This window comes from Eriocheir sinensis, chromosome 11 (genome assembly GCF_024679095.1).
Source record: "Eriocheir sinensis breed Jianghai 21 chromosome 11, ASM2467909v1, whole genome shotgun sequence".
Taxonomy (NCBI): domain Eukaryota; kingdom Metazoa; phylum Arthropoda; class Malacostraca; order Decapoda; family Varunidae; genus Eriocheir; species Eriocheir sinensis.
In genome coordinates this window covers 1,821,649-1,847,967 of record NC_066519.1, presented here as the reverse complement: position 1 = coordinate 1,847,967, position 26,319 = coordinate 1,821,649, and the positions used below count along the sequence as shown (strand labels likewise).

The 26,319-nt window shown below is 43.7% G+C and overlaps 1 protein-coding gene across 3 annotated transcripts in view; it reads right to left on the bottom strand.

Annotated features, from left to right (window-relative positions):
* LOC126996748 (uncharacterized protein KIAA0825 homolog) overlaps window positions 1-26,319 on the bottom strand; it is a 52,087-nt gene that overhangs the window by 4,124 nt on the left and 21,644 nt on the right. For 2 of the 3 annotated variants that reach the window (XR_007751450.1, XM_050857579.1), the window contains exons 5-13: window positions 23,268-23,486; window positions 22,597-22,761; window positions 20,104-20,202; window positions 17,981-18,061; window positions 16,398-16,607; window positions 10,037-10,230; window positions 6,033-6,165; window positions 4,580-4,783; window positions 806-1,057 (exon numbers count right to left, since the gene is read on the bottom strand). Coding sequence is in view for 2 of the 3 variants with exons in the window: in XM_050857579.1 (XP_050713536.1) it covers window positions 851-1,057; window positions 4,580-4,783; window positions 6,033-6,165; window positions 10,037-10,230; window positions 16,398-16,607; window positions 17,981-18,061; window positions 20,104-20,202; window positions 22,597-22,761; window positions 23,268-23,486 (1,512 nt within the window). In the remaining variant the exon portion in view is untranslated. The remainder of the gene's footprint in view (window positions 1-805; window positions 1,058-4,579; window positions 4,784-6,032; window positions 6,166-10,036; window positions 10,231-16,397; window positions 16,608-17,980; window positions 18,062-20,103; window positions 20,203-22,596; window positions 22,762-23,267; window positions 23,487-26,319) is intronic. The other variant, XM_050857580.1, reaches the window with a different exon arrangement.

Genomic DNA, 26,319 nt, shown 5'->3' with positions numbered 1-26,319 from the left:
ATTGATGAGAAGAAAATTAAACAGCAAAGAAAACAAAAACAAACATTGATTAGTGGGAAGACAAACAAGAGAGTGAAGACAAACAAAAAACATTGATTAGAGGGAAAACAAGAAAGCAAAGACAAGTTATAGAATGTTAATGGTGTGTCCCTCCCAACAGCTAATATAAGTGTGATGTAAAATAAATAAAAAGTAAGATACTATATAATTCCTTTTTTATGAAACCTAAGTAAGAATGGACTGGCAAAGAGGGTTGTATGCTATTGGGAGTTCTGTGTCCCCTCCAACAACCTTGCAAAGACCTTCCATGTCCCGGCCAACCCCTAATCTGGACTGCCTGGGCTGGGATGAGGGCTGTGAATCTTCCCTGTAAAACTCTAACTAAGCCTATCAAGACCTTCCATGTCCCTCCTAACCCCTAATCTGGACTGCCTGGGCTGGGGTGAGGGCTGCAAACCTTCCCTGTAAAACTCTAGCTAAGCCTATCAAGACCTTCCATGTCCCTCCCAACCCCCAATCTGGACTGCCTGGGCTGGGGTGAGACCTGCAAACCCTCCCTGTAAAACTCTGAACCTATGACCTTCACTAACCCTGCCAGTTATAATTGTGTGTGTGTGTGTGTGATATATTGCGTTACTTCCTTTCATACATTAAAGTGGACATTAAAACACTATCTATATATCTGTCAATCTGTGTGTGTGTGTGTGTGTGAGGAACATTTTTCAAGTACTACGTATTTATGAAGCATCAGCAAGTTGTGGATTCTGCTGCAGCTTAACCAGGAAACAAACACTGCCAACAATACCTTCTGTGGCCATCCTGCAACAGTCACCTCGTGTTGTGGGCTTCCTCAGTGCTTCTTCTCGTCCTCCTCCTCCTGCGGGTCTTTAAGCAGTGGCCGCAGCTTCTTGACAGCAGCCACTTGAGCCTTGCTGAGGTAGGCGTTATTCTGGAACTCCGGGCGCTTCTTGATGAGGTCAATAATGGTCCCCTTGGGCAGCCCGAGGTCACTCCACAGCACTGAGTCCCAGTCGCCCTTGAAGTTGATCAGACTCTCCTGGAAAGATTAGAGGGGGTTAGATGGAAGGGCAGAGAGAAAATAATAGTTAACCTCTTGACTAGATTTCCTACAAGAGGACATCACCAAGTTACAGGAATGGAACAAAAAGTGGCTGCTACAATTCAATGACGAAAAATGTAAAGTCCTGCACCTTGGGAGGGGACATCCAGCACACCAATACCACATGGGAAACACTCCACTATCCACCACAGAGGCAGAGAAAGACCTGGGAGTGTATGTTACCAGGCTACCAGTGAAGGGATATCCAGCACACCAATACCACATGGGAAACACTCCACTATCCACCACAGAGGCAGAGAAAGACCTGGGACTATACGTTACCAGACTACCAGTGAAGGCAAAATCCGTGACAATCGCAGTGGACGAGTTAAAAGGCTGATTAGGGAGAAGGAAGAGAGCAGAAAAGTCAAATAAAAGATGTAAATCAGAGGAAAGGGAAGCAGTAGAAAAGACAAATACGAAACATTGATTAGAGGAAAGTACACAACAGAGAAGATAAGTAAAAGATGTGGACCAGAGGAAAGGCCAGAAAGTGAAGACAAGTTGGAGGGTTGATTAGGGGGAAAAGAACAGAGGAAAAGATTAAATAAAAAACATTGATGAGAGGAAAAGTAAACAGCAAAGAAGACAAATGAAAAAATATTGATTAGTGGGAAGACAAACAAGAGAGTGAAGACAAGTGGAAGGGTTGATTAGGGAGAAAAGAACAGCAGAAAAGACTTAAATAAAACATTGATGAGAGGAAAAGTAAACAGCAAAGAAGACAAATGAAAAATATTGATTAGTGGGAAGACAAACAAGAGAGTGAAGACAAGTTGAAGGGTTGATTAGGGGGAAAAGAACAGCAGAAAAGACTTAAATAAAAAACATTGATGAGCAGAAAATTAAACAGCAAAGAAGACAAATAAGAAAACATTGATTAGTGGGAAGACAAACAAGAGAGTGAAGACAAAATGAAGGGTTGATTAGGGAGAAAAGAACAGCAGAAAAGACTTAAATAAAAAACATTGATGAGCAGAAAATTAAACAGCAAAGAAGACAAATAAGAAAACATTGATTAGTGGGAAGGCAAACAAGAGAGTGAAGACAAGTTGAAGGGTTGATTAGGGAGAAAAGAACAGCAGAAAAGACTTAAATAAAACATTGATGAGCAGATAAGTAAACAACAAAAAAGACAAATGAAAAATATTGATTAGTGAGAAGACAAACAAGAGAGTGAAGACAAGTTGGAGGGTTGATTAGGGAGAAAAGAACAGAGGAAAAGATTAAATAAAAAACATGGATGAGAGGAAAAGTAAACAGCAAAGAAGACAAATGAAAAAATATTGATTAGTGGGAAGACAAACAAGAGAGTGAAGACAAGTTGAAGGGTTGATTAGGGAGAAAAGAACAGCAGAAAAGACTTAAATAAAAAACATTGATGAGCAGAAAATTAAACAGCAAAGAAGACAAATAAGAAAACATTGATTAGTGGGAAGGCAAACAAGAGAGTGAAGACAAGTTGAAGGGTTGATTAGGGAGAAAAGAACAGAAGAAAAGATTAAATAAAAAACATGGATGAGAGGAAAAGTAAACAACAAAGAAGACAAATAAGAAAACATTGATTAGTGGGAAGGCAAACAAGAGAGTGAAGACAAGTTGAAGGGTTGATTAGGGAGAAAAGAACAGCAGAAAAGACTTACATAAAACATTGATGAGCAGATAAGTAAACAGCAAAAAAGACAAATGAAAAATATTGATTAGTGAGAAGACAAACAAGAGAGTGAAGACAAGTTGAAGGGTTGATTAGGGAGAAAACAACAGAAGAAAAGATTAAATAAAAAACATGGATGAGAGGAAAAATAAACAACAAAGAAGACAAATGAAAAAATATTGATTAGTGGGAAGACAAACAAGAGAGTGAAGACAAGTTGAAGGGTTGATGAGGGGGAAAAGAACAGCAGAAAAGACTTAAATAAAAAAACACTGATGAGCAGAAAATTAAACAGCAAAGAAGACAAATGAGAAAACATTGATTAGTGGGAAGACAAACAAGAGAGTGAAGACAAGTTGAAGGGTTGATGAGGGGGAAAAGAACAGCAGAAAAGACTTAAATAAAAAACATTGATGAGCAGAAAATTAAACAGCAAAGAAGACAAATAAGAAAACATTGATTAGTGGGAAGACAAAGAAGAGAGTGAAGACAAACAAGCAACATTGATTAGAGGGAAAACAAGAAAGCAAAGACAAGTTATAGAATGTTAATGAGAGGGAAGACAAAGAGCAAAGAAGACAAGTAAACAAAACATTGATTAGTGTGTGTGTGTGTGTGTGTGTGTGGTGTGTGTGTGTGTGTGTGTGTGTGTGTGTGTGTGTGTGTGTGTGTGTGTGTGTGTGTGTGTGTGTGTGTGTGTGTGTGTGTGTGTGAACCCCAAAATGTCAAAGAATGTAAGTAAAAATAATAAAAAAATAAATACAAAGCCTTCTGAACTTACATATATAAACCTGTACCTTCTATAAGACAACCTAACAGGGACTTCACAGGGGGAGGTATGGTCCCTCTACTGTTCATTCTCAAGGCAACAGGAGACAACAGAGAGATGTGATTCCTTAGGGCAGTTCAACAGACTAACAGGGACTTAACAGGGGATGGAATGGTCCCTTAACTGTCCATTCTCAAGGCAACAGGAGCCAACAGGAGCCAACAGAAGGTAGATCTCATTCCTTAGGGCAGTTCAACAGACTAACAGGGACTTAGGGGATGGAATGGTCCCTTAACTGTCCATTCTCAAGGCAACAGGAGCCAACAGGAGCCAACAGAAGGTAGATCTCATTCCTTAGGGCAGTTCAACAGACTAACAGGGACTTAACAGGGGATGGAATGGTCCCTTAACTGTCCATTCTCAAGGCAACAGGAGCCAACAGGAGCCAACAGAAGGTAGATGTCATTCCTTAGGGCAGTTCAACAGACTAACAGGGACTTAACAGGGGATGGAATGGTCCCTTTACTGTTCATCTCAAGGCAACAGGAGCCAACAGAGGGTAGATGTCATTCCTTAGGGCAGTTCAACAGACTAACAGAGACTTAACAGGGGGAGGAATGGTCCCTTAACTGTCCATTCTCAAGGCAACAGGAGCCAACAGAGGGTAGATGTCATTCCTTAGGGCAGTTCAACAGACTAACAGAGACTTAACAGGGGATGGAATGGTCCTTTAACTGTCCATTCTCAAGGCAACAGGAGCCAACAGAGGGTAGATGTGATTCATTAACTGTAAACCAACAAAGACTTTCTCACCCATCCTCCTGAACTAGGCCTTAAAATACTGGACAAAAATAACAAATACTTCTCCATAGGCCTATACAGTAAGACGAGTGATTCTGTGGTCCAGCTTATAGTAATAGAAGGGCTTGTAGATGGGTCAATACCTCCCCTTCCTCCTGACCTAGGCCTTAAAATACTGTACAGAGATAACCAGTGCTTTGCCGAGAGTCTGTTAAGTATATATAACTTGGTTCACCTGGTCCAGCTGTGTGTAGATGGCCCGCTTGTAGTAATAGAGGGGGTTGTAGATGAGGGGGTCTGGGGCGAAGTTGAGGGCCTGGCGGGGCAGTGGGTGCTGCTGCTGCTGCTGCTGTTGCTCAGGGGAAGGAGGAAGAATGGACGGCGCCCCCAGGCTCTCCTGCATCCACGTCATGTTTCTCTTGAGGAACTCCCACACCACCTGACACACACACAGATAGATGGATAGATAGATACATAGAGAGATAGATAGAGGTTTTACTTGTCCACAGAAAATGTATGAAAAGAAATTACACCACACACACACACACACACACACACACACACACACACACACACACACACACACACACACACACAGAACAGGAAAATGAGGACGGTGATCAGGGGTGTGAGGTCCTCGTGGGGTAAAGTGCTCATTGGAGTCCCACAGGGGTTGGTGCTGGTCCCGGTCATGTCTGCAATCTACGTCTATGACATGGCAGAGGGAGTGAACAGCTGTGTGAGTTTGTTTGCTGTTTGTTTGAAGAGGTCAGGTTTTCAAAGAGGGGCAATTTTGGTTCATGAAGAGGTCAGGTTTTCAAAGAGGAACAATTTTGGGTCATGAAGAGGTCAGGTTTTCAAAGAGGGACAATTTTGGGTCATGAAGAGGTCAGGTTTTCAAAGAGGAACAATTTTGGGTCATGAAGAGGTCAGGTTTTCAAAGAGGGACAATTTTGGGTCATGAAGAGGTCAGGTTTTCAAAGAGGAACAATTTTGGGTCATGAAGAGGTCAGGTTTTCAAAGAAGGACAATTTTGGGTCATGAAGAGGTCAGGTTTTCAAAGAGGGACAATTTTGGGTCATGAAGAGGTCAGGTTTTCAAAGAGGGACAATTTTGGGTCATGAAGAGGTCAGGTTTTCAAAGAGGGACAATTTTGGGTCATGAAGAGGTCAGGTTTTCAAAGAGGGACAATTTTGGGTCATGAAGAGGTCAGGTTTTCAAAGAGGGACAATTTTGGTTCATGAAGAGGTCAGGTTTTCAAAGAGGGACAATTTTGGGTCATGAAGAGGTTTCATATGGAGAAGGTCAATTTCGTAAGGAGAGGGTCAATTTTGGGTCATAAAGAGGTCAGTTTCATATAGAGAAGGTCAATTTCGTAAGGAGAGGGTCAATTTTGGGTCATGAAGAGGTCAGTTTCATATGGAGAAGGTCAATTTCGTAAGGAGAGGGTCAATTTCACAGAGCTCAGTTTAGAATCACAAAGGGAAGGCTATCCAATAAAAGAGGGTCAGGTCAAGTCCGAACATGTAGGGTCAGTGTCTGTTCCTAAAGTGAAGGCTAAGTCAGTTTGGTAAAGAGTCAATTCCTTATCGTAAAGAGAGGGTTGAGTCCATTTCATAGAGAGAGTCCAGTCAGTAACAGTGTGAGGTCGCCCCTTTCACACCCCTGCCCTGCCCCGCCCCGCTCACCACCATGGCGTGCTGGCCCTGGACGGAGGACAGCACAGTGTTGGCCAGCGCGGCGCACACACTCTCTATCACGTCCTCGTCTGTGTACTCATCCAGGCTGTCCTCCTCGCCGCTGTCCTCAAAGTCCTCAAGCCTGGAAACAACACAGAGGTGACGGGTGCTGCCCAATCTGTACACACCACACATTATTTCCCGCCATATGAGACGCACCAGAGTATAAGACACACCTATAACTTGGTAAGATATATTTAGAAAAAAATAAAGAACTCCACATTTTTCCTGAACTCAGTGTATATGCAGTATTACATTTGGCCACCTTAATTACAATTATGACTATGATACTGTATGTTGCTTTGTGCCCTTCCCTGTGTTCAAAGTTTTCCACTGCTGACTGAAGAATTACAGAGCTCTTACCCCTACGACCTATGACTTTGAAAGGGCAAACAAAAGGGTTTTTTTTTTTTTTTTTTTTTTTTTTACAACAAAGGAGGCAGCTCAAGGGCACACAAAAAAAGAAAACAATAATAAAAAAAAAGCCCGCTACTCGCTGCTCCTAAAAAAGATACAAAAGAGGTTGGTTGGTAGATTCACTCAATGCGCAGTGTGCAGGCCGAGCTACTGAGGGAACTAATCACACAGGGATGCTACATTCGATGGGCAATCTTGGTCTTGATCTTGACTCTCAGGGACCGTACACAGTCGTCCCTCAAATAGTACAGTTTCCAATAGTACGGTTTCAGTTTTATACGGATTGTCATGGAAGATTTTTTTTAGGATTTTTAAATTTCCCACTTGTCGCACCAAGTAGCCCTGACATGAGTGGCAACACTGTTCTACCAAAACACCTGCTGAAAGCACCCCAATGCATTTGAGATAGGTGTTCACCTTGAAGAAGAATTCAGATTTAGGAGAAGTTACGTTTTGGGATGAGTTACTTTGCCGTAGGGAGAGCATACCACGTGAATGAGAGCAGTGTTCGCTGTATCTATCATCTTGGGTCTTGGTCTAAGTTCAGGAGGTAGTTGTCCCTTTCGGTCCCAACTACAGCCTTTGAAATGGCTTACTCACTCAGGGCAAACACCCTGAAAATCAGTGAAAAATAAATTCTTGCCACAGTAACTGCCAGCGCTCCAAGAGTGCTGCAAGAGTGGAGATAAAGGCCGTGCTTTTACTAAACTTCGTCGTTGCTATGGTAATGGCGTCTTACTCACAGCAAAATGGTGTATGCCGATCTTCCTGGTGACGTTTAGCATGCATTCTAGCTGTCCTGGCTGACGAACTCCTTACAACAGAAGATGAAAAGGAAGCTGCAGTGGTCATGGTGGTGCAGAGAGGTGAAATGCAATGGAAACACTTATATGTGTTTGTTTGGGCCGCCATATTTGCTGATGACGTCATCACAGCACGAAGGCAGGGAGCCAGCAGACGTGCCAAGTTGGCGACTCGTGCTACCGCATCACGCATCTGAGATCATTCGGGACATTCCGAGAGTCCCGATTCCCTCTCTCAAACGCAGCCCAGGAGTGTTTCTAGGGGGGGGGAACTAATTTTATATGGATTTTTTAATAGTACGGGGATCCTGGGTCCCTAACCCCCGTACTATTTGAGGGACGACTGTACCTACTTTCAAGTAGAAATAGATTTTGATTAATTTCTGTCAATCATATTATGTTTTCATATTATTTTTATAATGAGAAACAAAAATGCGTTTACATTAAACACTTTAGACATCCACAGATATCCGTTCTTTCAAACATGTACCACAGAAAAGATCACCGGGCCGCTGCACAGCAGCTACAGACTTATCCGCCCAAGTCCGCCCCACAGGCACCAAGCAGAGCCGGCCATGTCAGACAGCCCCCTGCTCTGCTAAATTGTTCCCGTGTAATAGCCGCTTTAACCATCACCACCAAGGTACCCGGCACACTGGTGACTGGTGCGCCACAGCTGTGTGTTGTGTGTTGTGTGTTGTGTTTGGTGTTCACGCCTCGGCTCCCAGGTGTGGCGCGTCTTCTTGTGACCTGTTTGGTTTTATCGCATCACATGTCCTCCTCCTCCCTTCTGCTTATTCACACTTCCCTTTTCTATTGCATCACACTATTCATGATTTAAACCAATCAATATTTGTACCTTGGGCGTATACTGCACAGGGGTAACTTTTTGGCATTTTCTGAGTGAAAGAAGTGCACATTATATGCCACAAAATGCAGTATATTTCATTCTGGGGACATCTGGGAACTATTGTGTCAAACATAGGTATTTTGGGTGTTGGTTTTGTACCAGTAACAATAACCCCCAGGCCTACCAAAAACCTAACCATTGGGGTGGAGTATAAGACACAAGCTGATTTTTTTAACCTTCTCTTTTGAAAAAAATTGCGTCTTATATCTCAGAAAATACGATATAATTATAATGGAGTGTGCCAGCCAATTTGTACGCACCTATATAATGGAGTGTGTTAACCAATCTGTACGCATTTTTGTAATGGAGTGTGCTGGCAAATCTGTACACACTTGTATGAGGGAATGCTGGCCAGTTTATATGCAGAGGAGCCATAAATATCTTCTCTAAGCCTGTTCCTGTCCCTCTATCCATGTTACAAGCTCTCTGAACCCCTACAAGCATTCTGAGAGCCACAAACAAGCCTTCAGTAACCCAACACACACTCTGGCTAAGGTCTTCTGCCAACAAGCTTTTCACAGGACCCAAAACTATCTTCTCTAACCCTGTTCCTGTACCTCTAGCCATGTTACAAGCACCTCTGGGCCTCTACAAGTACTCTCAGAGCCACAAACAAGCCTTCAGTAACCCAACACACACTCTAGCTAAGGTCTTCTGCCAACAAGCTTTTCAGAGGACCCAAAACTATCTTCTCTAACCCTGTTCCTGCACCTCTAGCCATGTTACAAGCACCTCTGGGCCTCTACAAGCACTCTCAGAGCCACAAACAAGCCTTCAGTAACCCAACACACACTCTAGCTAAGGTCTTCTGCCAACAAGCTTTTCAGAGGACCCAAAACCATCTTCCCCAAGCCTGTTCCTGTACCTCTAAGAACATTACAAGCATCCTGAGCCTCTACAAGCATTCTGAGAGGAACATACGACTTTCAGTAACCCAATACACTCTAGCTAAAGTCTTCTGTCAACAAGCTTTTCAGAGGACCCAAAACTATCTCCTCTAAGCTTGTTCCTGTACCTCTAAGAACATTACAAGCACCTCTGGACCTCTACAAGCATTCTGAGAGGAACATACAAGCCTTCAGTAACCCAATACACTCTAGCTAAGGTCTTCTACCAACAAGCTTTTCAGAGGACCCAAAACTATCTTCTCCAAGCTTGTTCCTGTACCTCTAAGAACATTACAAGCACCTCTGGACCTCTACAAGCATTCTGAGAGGAACATACAAGCCTTCAGTAACCCAGTACACTCTCTAGCTAAGGTCTTCTGCCAACAAGCTTTTCACAAGACCCAAAACTATCTTCTCTAAGCCTGTTCCTGTACCTTTATCCATTCTACAAGCTCCCTGAACCTCTACAAGCATTCTGAGAGGAACATACAAGCCTTCAGTAACCCAATACACTCTAGCTAAGGTCTTCTGCCAACAAGCTTTTCACAGGACCCAAAACTATTTTCTCTAAGCCTGTTCCTGTGCCTCTATCCATGTTACAAGCTCTCTGAACCCCTACAAGCATTCTGAGACCCACATACAAGCCTTCAGTAGCCCAACACACACTCTAGCTTTTCAGAGGACCCAAAACTATCTTCTCTAAGCCTGTTTCTGTACCTCTATCCATGTTACAAGCTCTCTGAACCCCTACAAGCATTCTGAGACCCACATACAAGCCTTCAGTAACCCAACACACACTCTAGCTTTTCAGAGGACCCAAAACTATCTTCTCTAAGCCTGTTCCTGTGCCTCTATCCATGTTACAAGCACCCTGGACCTCTCGTAGCATGCTTCCATAACCCTGAGACGCCCCAGCAGGCACTAGTTGGCACTCACTGAGACAGCAGGGCCAGGGTCATGCGCTTGATGTGTGTGTCGTAGTTCCCGTCATGCAGCGAGCAGAGGCGTTCCCCCACGGCGATCATCATGTCCCACTGGCCGTCCGTGATTGGGGTGTCGCTGAGTTGATCAAGGGACGAGCGGGAGTTGATGACGGAGTAGAGCGCGCTGACCACCAGCTGAGTGATGACCTGCGGCGGGAGTGACCGATAGAGGAATAGAGGAATGAAATAGAGGAATAGAATAGAGGAATAGAGATAGAAGAGGGATGGAGTGACAGAGAGAGAGAGAGAGAGAGAGAGAGAGAGAGAGAGAGAGAGAGAGAGAGAGAGAGAGAGAGAGAGAGAGAGAGAGAGAGAATGGAGTGACTGAGAGAGATTGAGAAGAAAGTGAAGAGAAAGAAGAAAGAAAGAGAAGAAGAAGAAGAAGAAGAAGAAGTAGAAAAAGAAAAAGAAGAAAAAGAAGAAGAAGAAGAAAAAGAAGAGGAAGAAAAAGAAAGAAAAAGAAAACAAATAATGAAAGAAGCAGAAAGAGAGAAATAAGAAGAAGAAAAGAAGAAGAAGAAGAAAAAGAAGAGGAAGAAAAAGAAAGAAAAAGAAAACAAATAATGAAAGAAGCAGAAAGAGAGAAATAAGAAGAAAAATAAGAAGAAAAGAAGAAAAAAAGAAGAAAGCGAAAGAAAAAAGAAAGAAAAAGAAAACAAATAATGAAAGAAGCAGAAAGAGAGAAATAAGAAGAAAAAGAAGAAGAAGAAAAAAAGAAGAAAGCGAAAGAAAAAAGAAAGAAAAAGAAAAAACAATAAAAAAAGAAAAAGGAAGAAAAGGAAAACAAAAAAAATAACTTGGTACGTTGATGGGAGAAAAAAAATGGACACGTTGCCATAATATAGTAAAGTTTAGGACATGGGCCATAGCTACACATTGCCTCAGCGCTCACCTCTGTCACAGTGGCATAAGAAGAAAACTGGTTGACTGGTTGACTGAAGATATGGGTAAAAATAAATTGGTTGACTGAAGATATGGTTGGTAAGTAAACTGGTTGACTGAAGATATGGGTAAAAATAAACTGGTTGACTGGTTGACTGAAGATATGGGTAAAAATAAACTGGTTGACTGGTTGACTGAAGATATGGGTAAAAATAAACTGGTTGACTGGTTGACTGAAGATATGGTTGGTAAGTAAACTGGTTGAGTGGTTGACTGAAGATATGGTTGGTAAGTAAACTGGTTGACTGAAGATATGGGTGAAAATAAACTGGTTGACTGGTTGACTGAAGATATGGGTAAAAATAAACTGGTTGACTGAAGATATGGGTAAAAATAAACTGGTTGACTGGTTGACTGAAGATATGGGTGAAAATAAACTGGTTGACTGGTTGACTGAAGATATGGGTGAAAATAAACTGGTTGACTGGTTGACTGAATATATGGGTGAAAATAAACTGGTTGACTGGTTGACTGAAGATATGGGTAAAAATAAACTGGTTGACTGAAGATATGGGTAAAAATAAACTGGTTGACTGGTTGACTGAAGATATGGGTGAAAATAAACTGGTTGACTGGTTGACTGAAGATATGGGTGAAAATAAACTGGTTGACTGGTTGACTGAAGATATGGGTGAAAATAAACTGGTTGACTGGTTGACTGAAGATATGGGTAAAAATAAACTGGTTGACTGGTTGACTGAAGATATGGGTAAAAATAAACTGGTTGACTGAAGATATGGGTGAAAATAAACTGGTTGACTGGTTGACTGAAGATATGGGTGAAAATAAACTGGTTGACTGGTTGACTGAAGATATGGGTAAAAATAAACTGGTTGACTGAAGATATGGGTAAAAATAAACTGGTTGACTGGTTGACTGAAGATATGGGTGAAAATAAACTGGTTGACTGAAGATATGGGTGAAAATAAACTGGTTGACTGGTTGACTGAAGATATGGGTGAAAATAAACTGGTTGACTGGTTGACTGAAGATATGGGTAAATATAAACTGGTGGACTGAAGATATGGTTAAATATAAACTGGTTGACTGGTTGACTGAAGATATGGGTGAAAATAAACTGGTTGACTGGTTGACTGAAGATATGGGTAAAAATAAACTGGTTGACTGAAGATATGGGTAAAAATAAACTGGTTGACTGAAGATATGGGTAAAAATAAACTGGTGGACTGAAGATATGGGTAAAAATAAACTGGTTGACTGGTTGACTGAAGATATGGGTGAAAATAAACTGGTTGACTGGTTGACTGAAGATATGGGTAAAAATAAACTGGTGGACTGAAGATATGGGTAAAAATAAACTGGTTGACTGGTTGACTGAAGATATGGGTGAAAATAAACTGGTTGACTGGTTGACTGAAGATATGGGTAAAAATAAACTGGTGGACTGAAGATATGGGTAAAAATAAACTGGTTGACTGAAGATATGGGTAAAAATAAACTGGTTGACTGAAGATATGGGTAAAAATAAACTGGTTGACTGAAGATGTGGGTAAAAATAAACTGGTTGACTGAAGATATGGGTAAAAATAAACTGGTTGACTGAAGATATGGGTAAAAATAAACTGGTTGACTGAAGATATGGGTAAAAATAAACTGGTTGACTGAAGATATGGGTAAAAATAAACTGGTTGACTGAAGATATGGGTAAAAATAAACTGGTTGACTGAAGATATGGGTAAAAATAGACTGGTTGACTGGTTGACTGAAGATATGGGTAAAAATAAACTGGTTGACTGAAGATATGGGTAAAAATAGACTGGTTGACTGAAGATATGGGTAAAAATAAACTGGTTGACTGAAGATATGGGTAAAAATAAACTGGTGGACTGAAGATATGGGTAAAAATAAACTGGCTGACTGAAATGTGGCTATAGGTAAACCGGCTGAGAGATGTGGCTATGTCCTACACTTCATGTCCACTCTGTCATGTCCACATCTTCCTCCCATGTCCAGTATCTCTATAAACCTACACCCTATGTCCTATACAGCTTCCCATGTCCACCCTGCCATGTCCTACCTTTCTCCCATGTCACTGTCTATTTATGCACTCTGTTCTGTACCCTCTCCCACATAGCTGGGCACAATAACAGAGAACCTTATTCCCGATACCCGATAACTGATAATGGAAAACCTTATCGGTGATAACCGATATTCGTTAACTGGAAACACAAATATAGGCGATAACCGATAACCGATACCCGATATAAATCCACAATATCGATACTAGCTAGCGATAAGTCCGATAGGCAAAAACGATACTATATTGATATTTGAAATAAAAACATAGATGAATTTAAATTTTCATTATCTGTATTTTAGAAAACTTACAAAACTTGAAAACCACACGTTGACACGTACCTATGGACGGTAATACTAGAAACACCTGAACCGTGTTGTGTTATTTGGCGTCCCCCCCCCCCCCCCCGTCAAAAGCTGGCGCTTTTGTTTACAAACACTGGTCTCTGAACTCATGCTCAGACCAAGCGTGAACCTGTACAGTCTCACAAAGCTTTTTAATAATAAGAGTTGCTGGAATGCAGAATCAGACATACAGTACCACTACCACCATCCCCGCTGTTTCTAGAACGACACTCTGTACGAGTTGTATTGATATGTACAGAGTGTTGTTCTACAAACAGCGAGGATGGTGGTACTGTATGTTTGATTCAGCCTTCCAGCAACTCTTAATATGTTAAAAAGCTTTGTGAGACTGTACAGGCCTATGCTTACTGGTCTGAACATGCGCAGTTCACAAGAGACCAGTGTTTGTAAACAAATTAAAAGCGGCAGCTTTTGACGATGGGACACCAAATAACACGACACCAGGTGCCTTCAATACAATGGCATGCTCACAAACGAATATGGAATATCAAAATTGAGGCAGTGAATAATCATTTTGGGGGCAAAGTTAAATGATTTTTCTCTTTGATATAGTGATTTTTGAGTCTAACATAAATAAATAACCTAGAATTTTAATGTTGATGATCTAAGTATGAAATCTCTTCACCGAAGATATTTCATACTCCGAAGTTTTTTCATTCAACACCGGGCGCCCGGGCCACACATGCGCAGTAGGGAGGAAATTTTTTTTTTCTGAGAATCAGAAAAAAGTAGCGATTATCGCTAGTTTGGTTACAAAAGTAACGAAGATACCGATATATATTTAAATAAGTAGCGGATGGCCGATAACCCGATTTTGTTATCAGCGATAAAGTATCGTGATAACTTATCGCGATAACGCCCAGCTATGCTCTCCCATGTCCACCATATCTATAAACTTACACCCCATGTCCACTCTGCCATGTCCTGTTCTCCCTCCCATGTCCAGTGTGTCTATAAACCTACACCCTATGTCCTATACACCCTCCCATGTCCACCCTGCCATGCCCTCCCTCTCTCCCATATCCATTCTGCCATGTCCTGTTCTCCCTCCCATGTCCAGTGTGTCTATAAACCTACACCCTATGTCCTATACACCCTCCCATGTCCACCCTGCCATGCCCTCCCTCTCTCCCATATCCATTCTGCCATGTCCTGTTCTCCCTACCATGTCCAGTATCTCTATAATCTTACACCCTATGTCCTATACACCTTCCCATATCCACCCTGCCATGTCCTCCCTCTTTCCCATGTCCTGCATTCCTTCCTATGTCCAGTGTACCTAAAACCCTACACACATATCCTATACAGCCTCCCATGTCCACTGTTCCATGTCCTCCCTCTCTCCCATGTCCACTCTGCCACGTCCTGTTCTCCCTACCATGTCTAGTGTGTCTATAAACCTACACCTTCTGTTCTATACACCTTCCCATGTCCTCCCTCTCCCATGTCCACCCTGCCATGTCCTCCCTCTCTCCCATGTCCACCCTGCCATGTCCTCCCTCTCCCATGTCCACCCTGCCATGTCCTCCCTCTCCCATGTCCACCCTGCCATGTCCTCCCTCTCCCATGTCCACCCTGCCATGTCCTCCCTCTCCCATGTCCACCCTGCCATGTCCTCCCTCTCCCATGTCCACCCTGCCATGTCCTCCCTCTCCCATGTCCACCCTGCCATGTCCTCCCTCTTTCCCATGTCCTGCATTCCTTCCTATGTCCAGTGTACCTAAAACCCTACACACATATCCTATACAGCCTCCCATGTCCACTGTTCCATGTCCTCCCTCTCTCCCATGTCCACTCTGCCACGTCCTGTTCTCCCTACCATGTCTAGTGTGTCTATAAACCTACACCTTCTGTTCTATACACCTTCCCATGTCCTCCCTCTCCCATGTCCACCCTGCCATGTCCTCCCTCTCCCATGTCCACCCTGCCATGTCCTCCCTCTCCCATGTCCACCCTGCCATGTCCTCCCTCTCCCATGTCCACCCTGCCATGTCCTCCCTCTCCCATGTCCACCCTGCCATGTCCTCCCTCTCCCCTGTCCACCCTCCCAGGTCCACCCTCTCCCCTGTCCACCCTGCAATGTCCTCCCTCTCCCATGTCCACCCTGCCATGTCCTCCCTCTCCCATGTCCACCCTGCCATGTCCTCCCTCTCCCATGTCCACCCTGCCATGTCCTCCCTCTTTCCCATGTCCTGCATTCCTTCCTATGTCCAGTGTACCTAAAACCCTACACACATATCCTATACAGCCTCCCATGTCCACTGTTCCATGTCCTCCCTCTCTCCCATGTCCACTCTGCCATGTCCTGTTCTCCCTACCATGTCTAGTGTGTCTATAAACCTACACCTTCTGTTCTATACACCTTCCCATGTCCTCTCTCTCCCATGTCCACCCTGCCATGTCCTCCCTCTCTCCCATGTCCTGTTCTCCCTACCATGTCCAGTGTGTCTATAAACCTACACCTGTTCTATACACCTTCCCATGTCCACCCTGCCATGTCCTCCCTCTCCCATGTCCACCCTGCCATGTCCTCCCTCTCCCATGTCCACCCTGCCATGTCCTCTCTCTCCCATGTCCACCCTGCCATGTCCTCCCTCCCATGTCCACCCTGCCATGTCCTCTCTCTCCCATGTCCACCCTGCCATGTCCTCCCTCTCCCATGTCCACCCTGCCATGTCCTCCCTCTCCCATGTCCACCCTGCCATGTCCTCCCTCTCCCATGTCCACCCTGCCATGTCCTCTCTCTCCCATGTCCACCCTGCCATGTCCTCCCTCTCCCATGTCCACCCTGCCATGTCCTCCCTCTCCCATGTCCACCCTGCCATGTCCATTTCTCCCTTCCATATCATTGTACCCAAAAAAACTACACCCTATGTCTTAAACACCCTCCCATGTCCTCCCTCCCTCCCATATTCCATGTCTTACCCCCCCTCCCATGTCCAGTGTCCCTAGCCGGTGCCTCCACCTACATGTCCGCCGGTGGGCTTGATGGTGGGGGGCAGGCAGCCGTTGATGTTGTGGGCGGTGAAGATGACGGGCAGAGGCACCATGTCCGCCACGCCCTCCATGCCCGTCAGCAGCTGCAGCGTCCAGGCGGCCAGGTGGTGCTCCAGCCTCACCGATAGCTGGCTGGGGTGGGCGGGCTTGGCGGGCGGCTGGGGGGGCACTGAATGGAGGACCTGGTGGCGGGGGGGGTTGGGTTAAGTTAGTGTGCTGTGTGGTGATGTCAGTTTTGTTATTTTTACCATTATTATTATTATTAGTAGTAGTAGTGGTAGTAGAGTAGTAGTAGTAGTAGTAGTAGTAGTGGTAATAGAGCTTTCAATGGGGAGAGTATCAAAATACCTCTCCTCCCGAAATTGACCTCTCTTTTGGCCATTCCTCTTAACCCTGTTTTTCAATAGGGGCAGTGATTAGCAGAATTTTTTCTCATTATTATTTTTATGAGTGTAACTGAGGCCCTGTACACTAAAATTAGATAACACAACTAAGTCTTAGAAACATAAAAGCAGCTTTTACATATTTAGATGAAGAAATGGTGAAGAAACCAATAACATCGATGATACGTCTGAGACTGGAATATGCTGCATTGGTGTGGTCACCTAGACTAAAGAAAGAAATTAGAAAGTTGGAAAGAATACAAAGAGCAGCGACTACATTACTGGAAACTCTGAGAGAACATACTTATGAAGAAAGACTGGAGAAATTGGGACTAACAACGCTGGAGAGGAGGAGAGAGGGGACCTAATAGCATTATACAGGATACAAGAGGGACTGGAGAAATTGGACAGGGAAGACTTAGTGGTACGTAACAGAAGTGTGACAAGAGGGAATGGTAAGAAATTGAAGAAGAGCGACTGTAGGAGAGACATCAAGAAATACAGTTTTCCATACAGAAGCATAACAACATGGAACGGACTTGACGAGGAGACTGTGTGCGCAAAAACGAGTCATGAATTTAAAGCCAAACTGGACAATAAGCATTATGGAGACGGGACAGCACGAGCCTAGGACGGCTCTTTTCCTGTATTTCACAACTAGGTAAATACAACTAGGTAAATATACACACACACACACACACACACACACACACACACACACACACACACACACACACACACACACACACACACACATGCCATACAAGGCTAGATTAGAGGAACTGGGCTCACCAACACTGGAAAAGAGAAGAGAAAGAGGAGATCTGACAGCACTGTACAGGAACACGAGTGGAATGGATGTGTTGGACAGAAATTACTTAATCGAGATGGAAGGGAGGAGGCAACTAAGAGCACACAGCAAGAAATTGTGGAAGGGGACTTGTTTGAAGGACATAAAGAAGTACAGTTTTCCATACAGGAGTGTGGATACATGGAATGGACTTAGCGAAGACATTGTTGAAGCCGGCAGTGTGCATATAATGAAGGAAAAGCTGGACAAACATAGAGTGGGAGACAGGACTGACCCAGCTTAAGATCAGGCCCTTTATGCTACAACTAGGTAAATACACACACACACACACACACACACACACACACACACATGGGCTCACCTCGGCCACCACCCCCACCACGCTGGGTGTCAACAGCTGCACGAGGGCGTGGTGCCAGGGGGGGCGCTGCACATTCCACACCTGTACAAGACAAGGCAGACTCAGCACTGAAGAAACAATAGACATGGAAATACAGACCAACCAGTGACGTGGAGGCCAGAACACTCTCATCCTTATGTTTTCCTTCCCTTCCATTGCTCTCTTCCTTCTCCGCCTCTCTCTCTCTTATTATTATTATTATTATCACAAGGCAGACTCAGCACTGAAGAAACAATAGACATGGAAATACAGACCAACCAGTGATGTGGAGGCCAGAACACTCTCATCCTTATGTTTTCCTTCCCTTCCATTGCTCTCTTCCTCCTCCGCCTCTCTCTCTCTTATTATTATTATTATTATTATCACAAGGCAGACTCAGCGCTGAAGAAACAATAGACATGGAAATACAGACCAACCAGTGATGTGGAGGCCAGAACACTCTCATCCTTATGTTTTCCTTCCTTCTCCTCCTCCTCTCTCTTTTATTATCACAAGGCAGACTCAGCGCTGAAGAAACAATAGACATGGAAATACAGACCAACCAGTGATGTGGAGGCCAGAACACTCTCATCCTTATGTTTTCCTTCCTTCTCCTCCTCCTCTCTCTTTTATTATCACAAGGCAGACTCAGCACTGAAGAAACAATAGACATGGAAATACAGACCAACCAGTGATGTGGAGAGGCCAGAACACTCTCATCCTTATGTTTTCCTTCCTTCTCCTCCTCCTCTCTCTTTTATTATCACAAGGCAGACTCAGCACTGAAGAAACAATAGACATGGAAACATTGACCAACGAGTGATGTGGAGGCCAGAACACCCTCCTTACATCCATTTAAACTCTCTAGGCTTCCATTACCTGATACAGAACACCATGACGAGAGGAGAGGAGAGGAGAAAGAAGGAGATGAAGAGGAAAGAAAGAGAACACAAGGCGAGAAATGAGAAAATAAGAGAAGAAAAGAGAGGAAAACAGAAAAGAAGAGAAGAATAGAGAAGGGAAGAGAGGAGAGAAGAAAGAAGATGAAGAAGGAAGAAAGAGAACAGAAGACAAGAAATGAGAAAATAAGAGAAGAAAAGAGAGGAATATAGAAAAGAAGAGAGGAATAGAGAAGGGAAGAGAGGAGGCAAGAGGAGAAGGAAGATGAAAATAGAAGAAAGGAGAAACGAGAAAATAAGAGAAGAGAGGAAAATAGAAAAGAAGAGAGGAATAGAGAAGGGAAGACAGGAGAGGATAGAAGAAGAAAGGAGAAATGAGAAAATAAGAGAAGGAAAGAGAGGAAAACATAAAAGAAGAGAGGAATAGAGAAGGGAAGAGAGGATAGAAGAAGGAAGGAGATGAAAATAGAAGAAAGGAGAAACGAGAAAATAAGAGAAGAGAGGAAAATAGAAAAGAAGAGAGAAATAGAGAAGGGAAGACAGGAGAGGATAGAAGAAAGAAGATGAAAATAGAAGAAAGGAGAAACGAGAAAATAAGAGGAGAGGAAAATAGAAAAGAAGAGAGGAATAGAGAAGGGAAGACAGGAGACGAGAGGAGAGATGGACACATAAACAGAAGAGAGACAGAGAAAAGATCATTACACAAGGCAGACAACCATTGAAGGAACAACAAAGGAATGCAAATAATGGCCAGCCAGCAATGTACACAGCCCAGAACACCCCCATCCTTATTACCCTCCATTCCTTTCACTGTTTTCCCCCTCTTTCCTTTGCCCCTGAGTTGCCATCATTACACAAGGCAGACTAGCATTGAAGGAACAACAAAGGAATGCAAATAATGGCCAGCCAGCAATGTACACAGAACAGAACACCCTCATCCTTATTACCCTCTATTCCTTTCACTGTTTTCCCCCTCTTTCCTTTGCCCCTGAGTTGCCATCATTACACAAGGCAGACTAGCATTGAAGGAACAACAAAGGAATGCAAATAATGGCCAGCCAGCAATGTACACAGCCCAGAACACCCCTATCCATATTACCCTTCATTCCTTTCACTGTTTTCCCCCTCTTTCCTTTGCCCCTGAGTTGCCTCCTTCACCGTAAAGATAAATAATGATAATAATACTGAACAAAATCCCCCACACACCTGCGTTCGGTCCAGGGAGTCCCAGAGCCCAGACTCCTTGATCCCCGGACTGGCAATCTTGCACAGCGCAGGCACCCAGTCAATGCACTGCACCAGGATCTGAGGGAGGCAGGCGGCACTGAGCAAGGCACTGACCACACGGCACATGGCACGCTGGCCCTCACAAGACACATGGAGCACAACACTCACACACACAACACATGAAACACTGAGCCAACACAGGATACATGAAACGCACCTCTCTGAAAGGAAAAGAACATCCTAATTTTTGCATATGGAACAGAAACACAAATATAAATGTGTCAGTCAGTCAGTCAGTTAGTTAGTTAGTTAGTTAGTCAGTTAGTTAGTTAGTCAGTTAGTTAGTTAGTCAGTTAGTTAGTTAGTCAGTTAGTTAGTTAGTCAGTTAGTTAGTTAGTCAGTCATCATTGAGTCACTCCATTTCACACTCTTCCCAAACCAAATTTATCCTAACCCATTCCTCCTCTCCTTCCTCTATCCACTTCTTCCACTTCTTCCTATCCCTTCTCCACCCCTTTCCTTAACCCCTATCCTCTCTCCACTTCTTCCACTTCTTCCACTATCCACTTCTTCCACTATCCACTTCTTTCTATCCCCTCTCCTTCCCTTTCCTTAACACCTATCCTCTCTCCACTTCTTCCACTTCTTCCACTATCCACTTCTTCCACTATCCACTTCTTCCTATCCCCTCTCCTTCCCTTTCCTTAACACCTATCCTCTCTCCACTTCTTCCACTTCTTCCTATCCCCTCTCCTCCCCTTTCCTTAACACCTATCCTCTCTCCACTTCTTCCACTTCTTCCTATCCCCTCTCCTTCCCTTTCCTTAACACCTATCCTCTCTCCACTTCTTCCACTTCTTCCACTTCTTCCTATCCCCTCTCCTTCCCTTTCCTTAACACCTATCCTCTCTCCACTTCTTCCACTTCTTGCTATCCCTCTCCTCCCTTTCCTTAACACCTATCCTCTCTCCACTTCTTCCACTTCTTCCTATCCCCTCATCCCCTTTCCTTAACACCTATCCTCTCTCCACTTCATCCACTTCGTCCTATCCCCTCTACTCCCCTAACCTGAACACCGATCCTCTCTCCACTTCTTCCACTTCTTCCTATCCCCTCTCCTCCCCTTTCCTTAACCCCTATCCTCTCTCCACTTCTTCCACTTCTTCCTATCCCCTCCTCCCTTTCCTTAACACCTATCCTCTCTCCACTTCTTCCACTTCTTCCTATCCCCTCTCCTCCCCTTTCCTTAACACCTATCCTCTCTCCACTTCTTCCACTTCTTCCTATCCCCTCTCCTCCCCTTTCCTTAACACCTATCCTCTCTCCACTTCTTCCACTTCTTCCTATCACCACTAAACCCCATTCCTAAACACCTATCCTCTCACCACTTCTTCCACTTCTTCCACTTCTTCCTATCCCTCTCCTCCCTTTCCTTATCACCTATCCTCTCTCCACTTCTTCCACTTCTTCCTATCCCCTCTCCTCCCCTTTCCTTAACACCTATCCTCTCTCCACTTCTTCCACTATTCACTTCTTCCTATCCCCTCTCCACCCCTTTCCTTAACACCTATCCTCTCTCCACTTCTTCCACTTCTTCCTATCCCCTCTCCTCCCCTTTCCTTAACACCTATCCTCTCTCCACTTCTTCCACTTCTTCCTATCCCTTCTCCTTCCCTTTCCTTAACACCTATCCTCTCTCCACTTCTTCCACTTCTTCCTATCCCCTCTCCTCTCCTTTCCTTAACCCCTATCCTCTCTCCACTTCTTCCACTTCTTCCACTTCTTCCTATCCCCTCTCCTCCCCTTTCCTTAACACCTATCCTCTCTCCACTTCTTCCACTTCTTCCTATCCCCTCTCCTCCCTTTTCCTTAACACCTATCCTCTCTCCACTTCTTCCACTTCTTCCTATCCCCTCTCCTCTCCTTTCCTTAACCCCTTTTCCTCTCTCCACTTCTTCCACTTCTTCCTATCCCCTCTCCTCTCCTTTCCTTAACCCCTTTTCCTCTCTCCACTTCCACTTCTTCCTATCCCCTCTCCTCCCCTTTCCTTAACACCTATCCTCTCTCCACTTCTTCCACTTCTTCCTATCCCCTCTCCTCCCCTTTCCTTAACACCTATCCTCTCTCCACTTCTTCCTATCCCCTCTCCTCCCCTTTCCTTAACACCTATCCTCTCTCCACTTCTTCCACTTCTTCCACTTCTTCCTATCCCCTCTCCTCCCTTTCCTTAACACCTATCCTCTCTCCACTTCTTCCTATCCCCTCTCCTCCCCTTTCCTTAACACCTATCCTCTCTCCACTTCTTCCTATCCTCTCTCCTCCCCTTCCTTAACCCCTATCCTCTCTCCCCTCCCTTCTATCCACTATCTTGCCCAAATCAAACTATGCCAAACCAAGCTAACCCAAACTCAACCCAAATCAATTCAACCCAAATCAGACTATGCCAACCCCCCCTCCCCCCCTCCCCCTCACCTGGGCCACGGCGGCGTACACTGTATGGGGTATGAGGGGCGGCATGCAGAGGTGGGGCATGCACAGGGGGCCGCCGCAGGGCTCGCCACACGTCACATGGCCCGGGGCGTCCTGGAGCCCCCGCAGGATGGTCTTGGTGGCCAGGAACCGACGCATCAACAGACCCTGAAGGACGAGAGGATGAAAATTTATAAACAGATGCCCGCTCGCTTTTTCTTATTTTTTTGCTCCTATAAAAAAATAGTTAAGAGGAGTGGCCAAAAGAGAGGTCAATTTCAGGAGGTTAATTTCTGCTCATGTCAAGGGCAAAAAGTGATATAATTCAACATGAGGGAAGGTAAGAACTTTAAATGAACTAAAGAAAAAGAAGAAGAAGAAGGAAGAAGAGGAAAAAGAGGAAGAAAAAAGGAGAAGAGGAAGAAGATGAAGAAGAAGAAGCAGAGGATGAAGAAGAAGAAGGAAGAAGAAGAAGAAGAAGAAGAGGAAGAGGATGAGGAAAAAGAAGAAAAAAAGATGAAAAAGAAGAAAGAAGAAAAGCATAGGCCAACAAATTTTAAGAGCAGCAAACACACACACACACACACACACACACACACATATCCACTCCCCCTACACACACAAATACACACACACACACACACACACACACACACACACACACACACACTGACCCGCACGATGAGGGAGTACTGTGGCTGGGGGCGGCTGGCGGCTGTGAGGAGGGTGAGGTAGACCGCCACAGGGTCGCCCAGGTAGCTGAGGGAAGCCTTGCCGCGGGGGAACAGTGCCGGGTTGAGGAAGGTGAGCCAGGAAGGGGTGGAGGAGATGCGCGTCAAACTCTCGGGATAGCTGTCCCTCCTCACGGCACTGTCAAAGCCCTTCTGGAAAACCTGCAATGGAGTGTGGGTATGAGGTCACAGGATACAAGACTTATATAAGGTTCTGGTTAAGTTGGCAGCCTTGTTCTGGGGTAGCTGTCCCTCCTCACAGCACTGTCAAACCCCTTCTGGAAAACCTGCAATGGAGTGTGGGTATGAGGTCACAGGATACAAGACATATATAAGGTTCTGGTTAAGTTGGCAGCCTTGTTTTGGGGTAGCTGTCCCTCCTCACAGCACTGTCAAAGCCCTTCTGGAACACCTGGACAGTGGGAAGATGAGTTAGGTCACAGGAATATGAGTTTGCAGGATTATATTACGAGAACACGGAGATGAAAGGCAATAAGGTTGTTTTGGGGGTAATTGTCCCTCCTCACCGCGCTGTCAAAGCCCTTGTGGAAAACCTGCAATGGAGTGGGAATGTACGGTCTTCTTTTTCCTCATCCTTTTCCTCTTCTTCTTCTTCTTCTTCTTCCTCTCTTACGCAAAAGTTAACCAGCATCTTCACTCTTTCATCCCTCACGCTGGTAAACTCTGGAACAATTAATCTTCCTTCATCTGCATTTCCTCCTGCCTATGACTTGAACTCTTTCAAGAGGAGGGTATCAGGACACCTCTCCTCCCAAAATTGACCTCTCTTTCAGCCACCTCTTGATTCTTTTTAGGAGCAGCGAGTAGCGGTTTTTTTTTATTATTGTTTCCTTTTTTTGTGCCCTTGAGCTGTCTCCTTTATTGTAAAAAAATAAAAAAATAAAAAATAAAGTTCTGGTCAAATTGGTAGCCTTGTTTTGGGGTAATGGTCCCTTCACAGCACTGCCAAAGCCCTTTTCTAGCCCTTGCCTCCCAGGAATGGTTGCAAAGGGCGGGGAAGTTGCTGGAAAAGATGGATACTTTCCAAGGAAAGTTTCAGGGAATTTTCAGGAAGCAGGAATTGGGGAATTTTGGGGAATTTTCAAATTTTTCACATGTGTATTTGTATTGATTAAAAAACAATTTTGGTTGATATAATTATTAATAAAAAGTTATAAGCAACAAAATTGTTATTTCCAATAGGTTAGGTTAAGTTTAAGGAAGCTTCAAACACATGATATTCAGGCACCTATGGCATACATCAACAAAGAAAACCTTCACTGTGTTACATAGAAAGTCTCATTAGTAAGGAAGAATAGATGATTTTTTCTGAGTCAAGACATATGGTAACTTTTTGTGGTTTTGTTAGGTTAGGTTAAGTTTAGGGCATCTTCAAACACATAATAGGCAACAGTTTATGGCACAAAATAACAAAGAATGACCTCACTCAGTCAGTAAAGAAGCAAATATGATTTTTCTGAGTCAAGACGTATGGTAACTTTTTGTAGTTTTGTTAGGTTAGGTTAAGTTTGGGGTATTTTCAAACACATGACAGCCAGGACCTCATGGTATAAATCAACAAAGAATGGCCTCACTTTGTTGTATAGAAAGTCTCATTAGTAAGGAAGCATAGATGAGTTTTCTGAGTCAAAACCTATAGTAACTGTTTGGGGTTTGGTTAGGTTAGGTTAGGTTAAGTTTGGGGTATTTTCAAACACATGACAGCCAGGACCTCATGGTATAAATCAACAAAGAATGGCCTCACTTTGTTGCATAGAAAGTCTCATTAGTAAGGAAGCAAAGATGAGTTTTCTGAGTCAAAATCTATAGTAACTGTTTGGGGTTTTGTGAGGTTAGGTTAGGTTAAGTTTGGGGTATCTTCAAACACATGATAACCATCACCTTATGGTACAAATCAACAAAGAATGGCCTCACTTTGTTATATAGAAAGTCTCATTAGTAAGGAAGCATATATGAATTTTCTGAGTCAAGACCTATAGTAACTGTTTTGGGTTTTGTTAGGTTAGGTTAGGTTAAGTTTGAGGTATCTTCAAACACACAATAACCAGCACCTTATGGTATAAATCGACTAACAATGACCTCACTTTGTTGTGTAGAAAGTCTCATTAGTAAGGAAGCATAGATGAATTTTCTGAGTCAAGGCATACAGTAACTGTTTGGGGTTTTGTTAAGTTTGGGGTATCATCAAGCACATGATAACTGGCACCTTATGGTATAAATCAATAAAGAATGATCTCACTTTGTTGTATAGAAAGTCTCATTAGTATGGAAGCATGGATGAATTTTCTGAGTCAAGACATACAGTAACTGTTTGGGGTTTTGTTAAGTTTAGGGTATCATCAAGCACATGATAACTGGCACCTTATGGTATAAATCAATAAAGAATGATCTCACTTTGTTGTATAGAAAGTCTCATTAGTATGGAAGCATAGATGAATTTTCTGAGTCAAGACATACAGTAACTGTTTGGGGTTTTGTTAAGTTTAGGGTATCATCAAGCACATGATAACTGGCACCTTATGGTATAAATCAATAAAGAATGATCTCACTTTGTTGTATAGAAAGTCTCATTAGTATGGAAGCATAGATGAATTTTCTGAGTCAAGACATACAGTAACTGTTTGGGGTTTTGTTAAGTTTAGGTATCATCAAGCACATGATAACTGGCACCTTATGGTATAAATCAATAAAGAATGATCTCACTTTGTTGTATAGAAAGTCTCATTAGTATGGAAGCATAGATGAATTTTCTGAGTCAAGACATACAGTAACTGTTTGGGGTTTTGTTAAGTTTAGGGTATCATCAAGCACATGATAACTGGCACCTTATGGTATAAATCAACAAAGAATGATCTCACTGGATACACCCCATTTCGTCACCAGTCCAGTTCGTCACATACCCGGTTCACCAACAAAAAACCCATTTCGTCACCAGTCCAGTTCGTCACATACCCAGTTCACCAACAAAAAACCC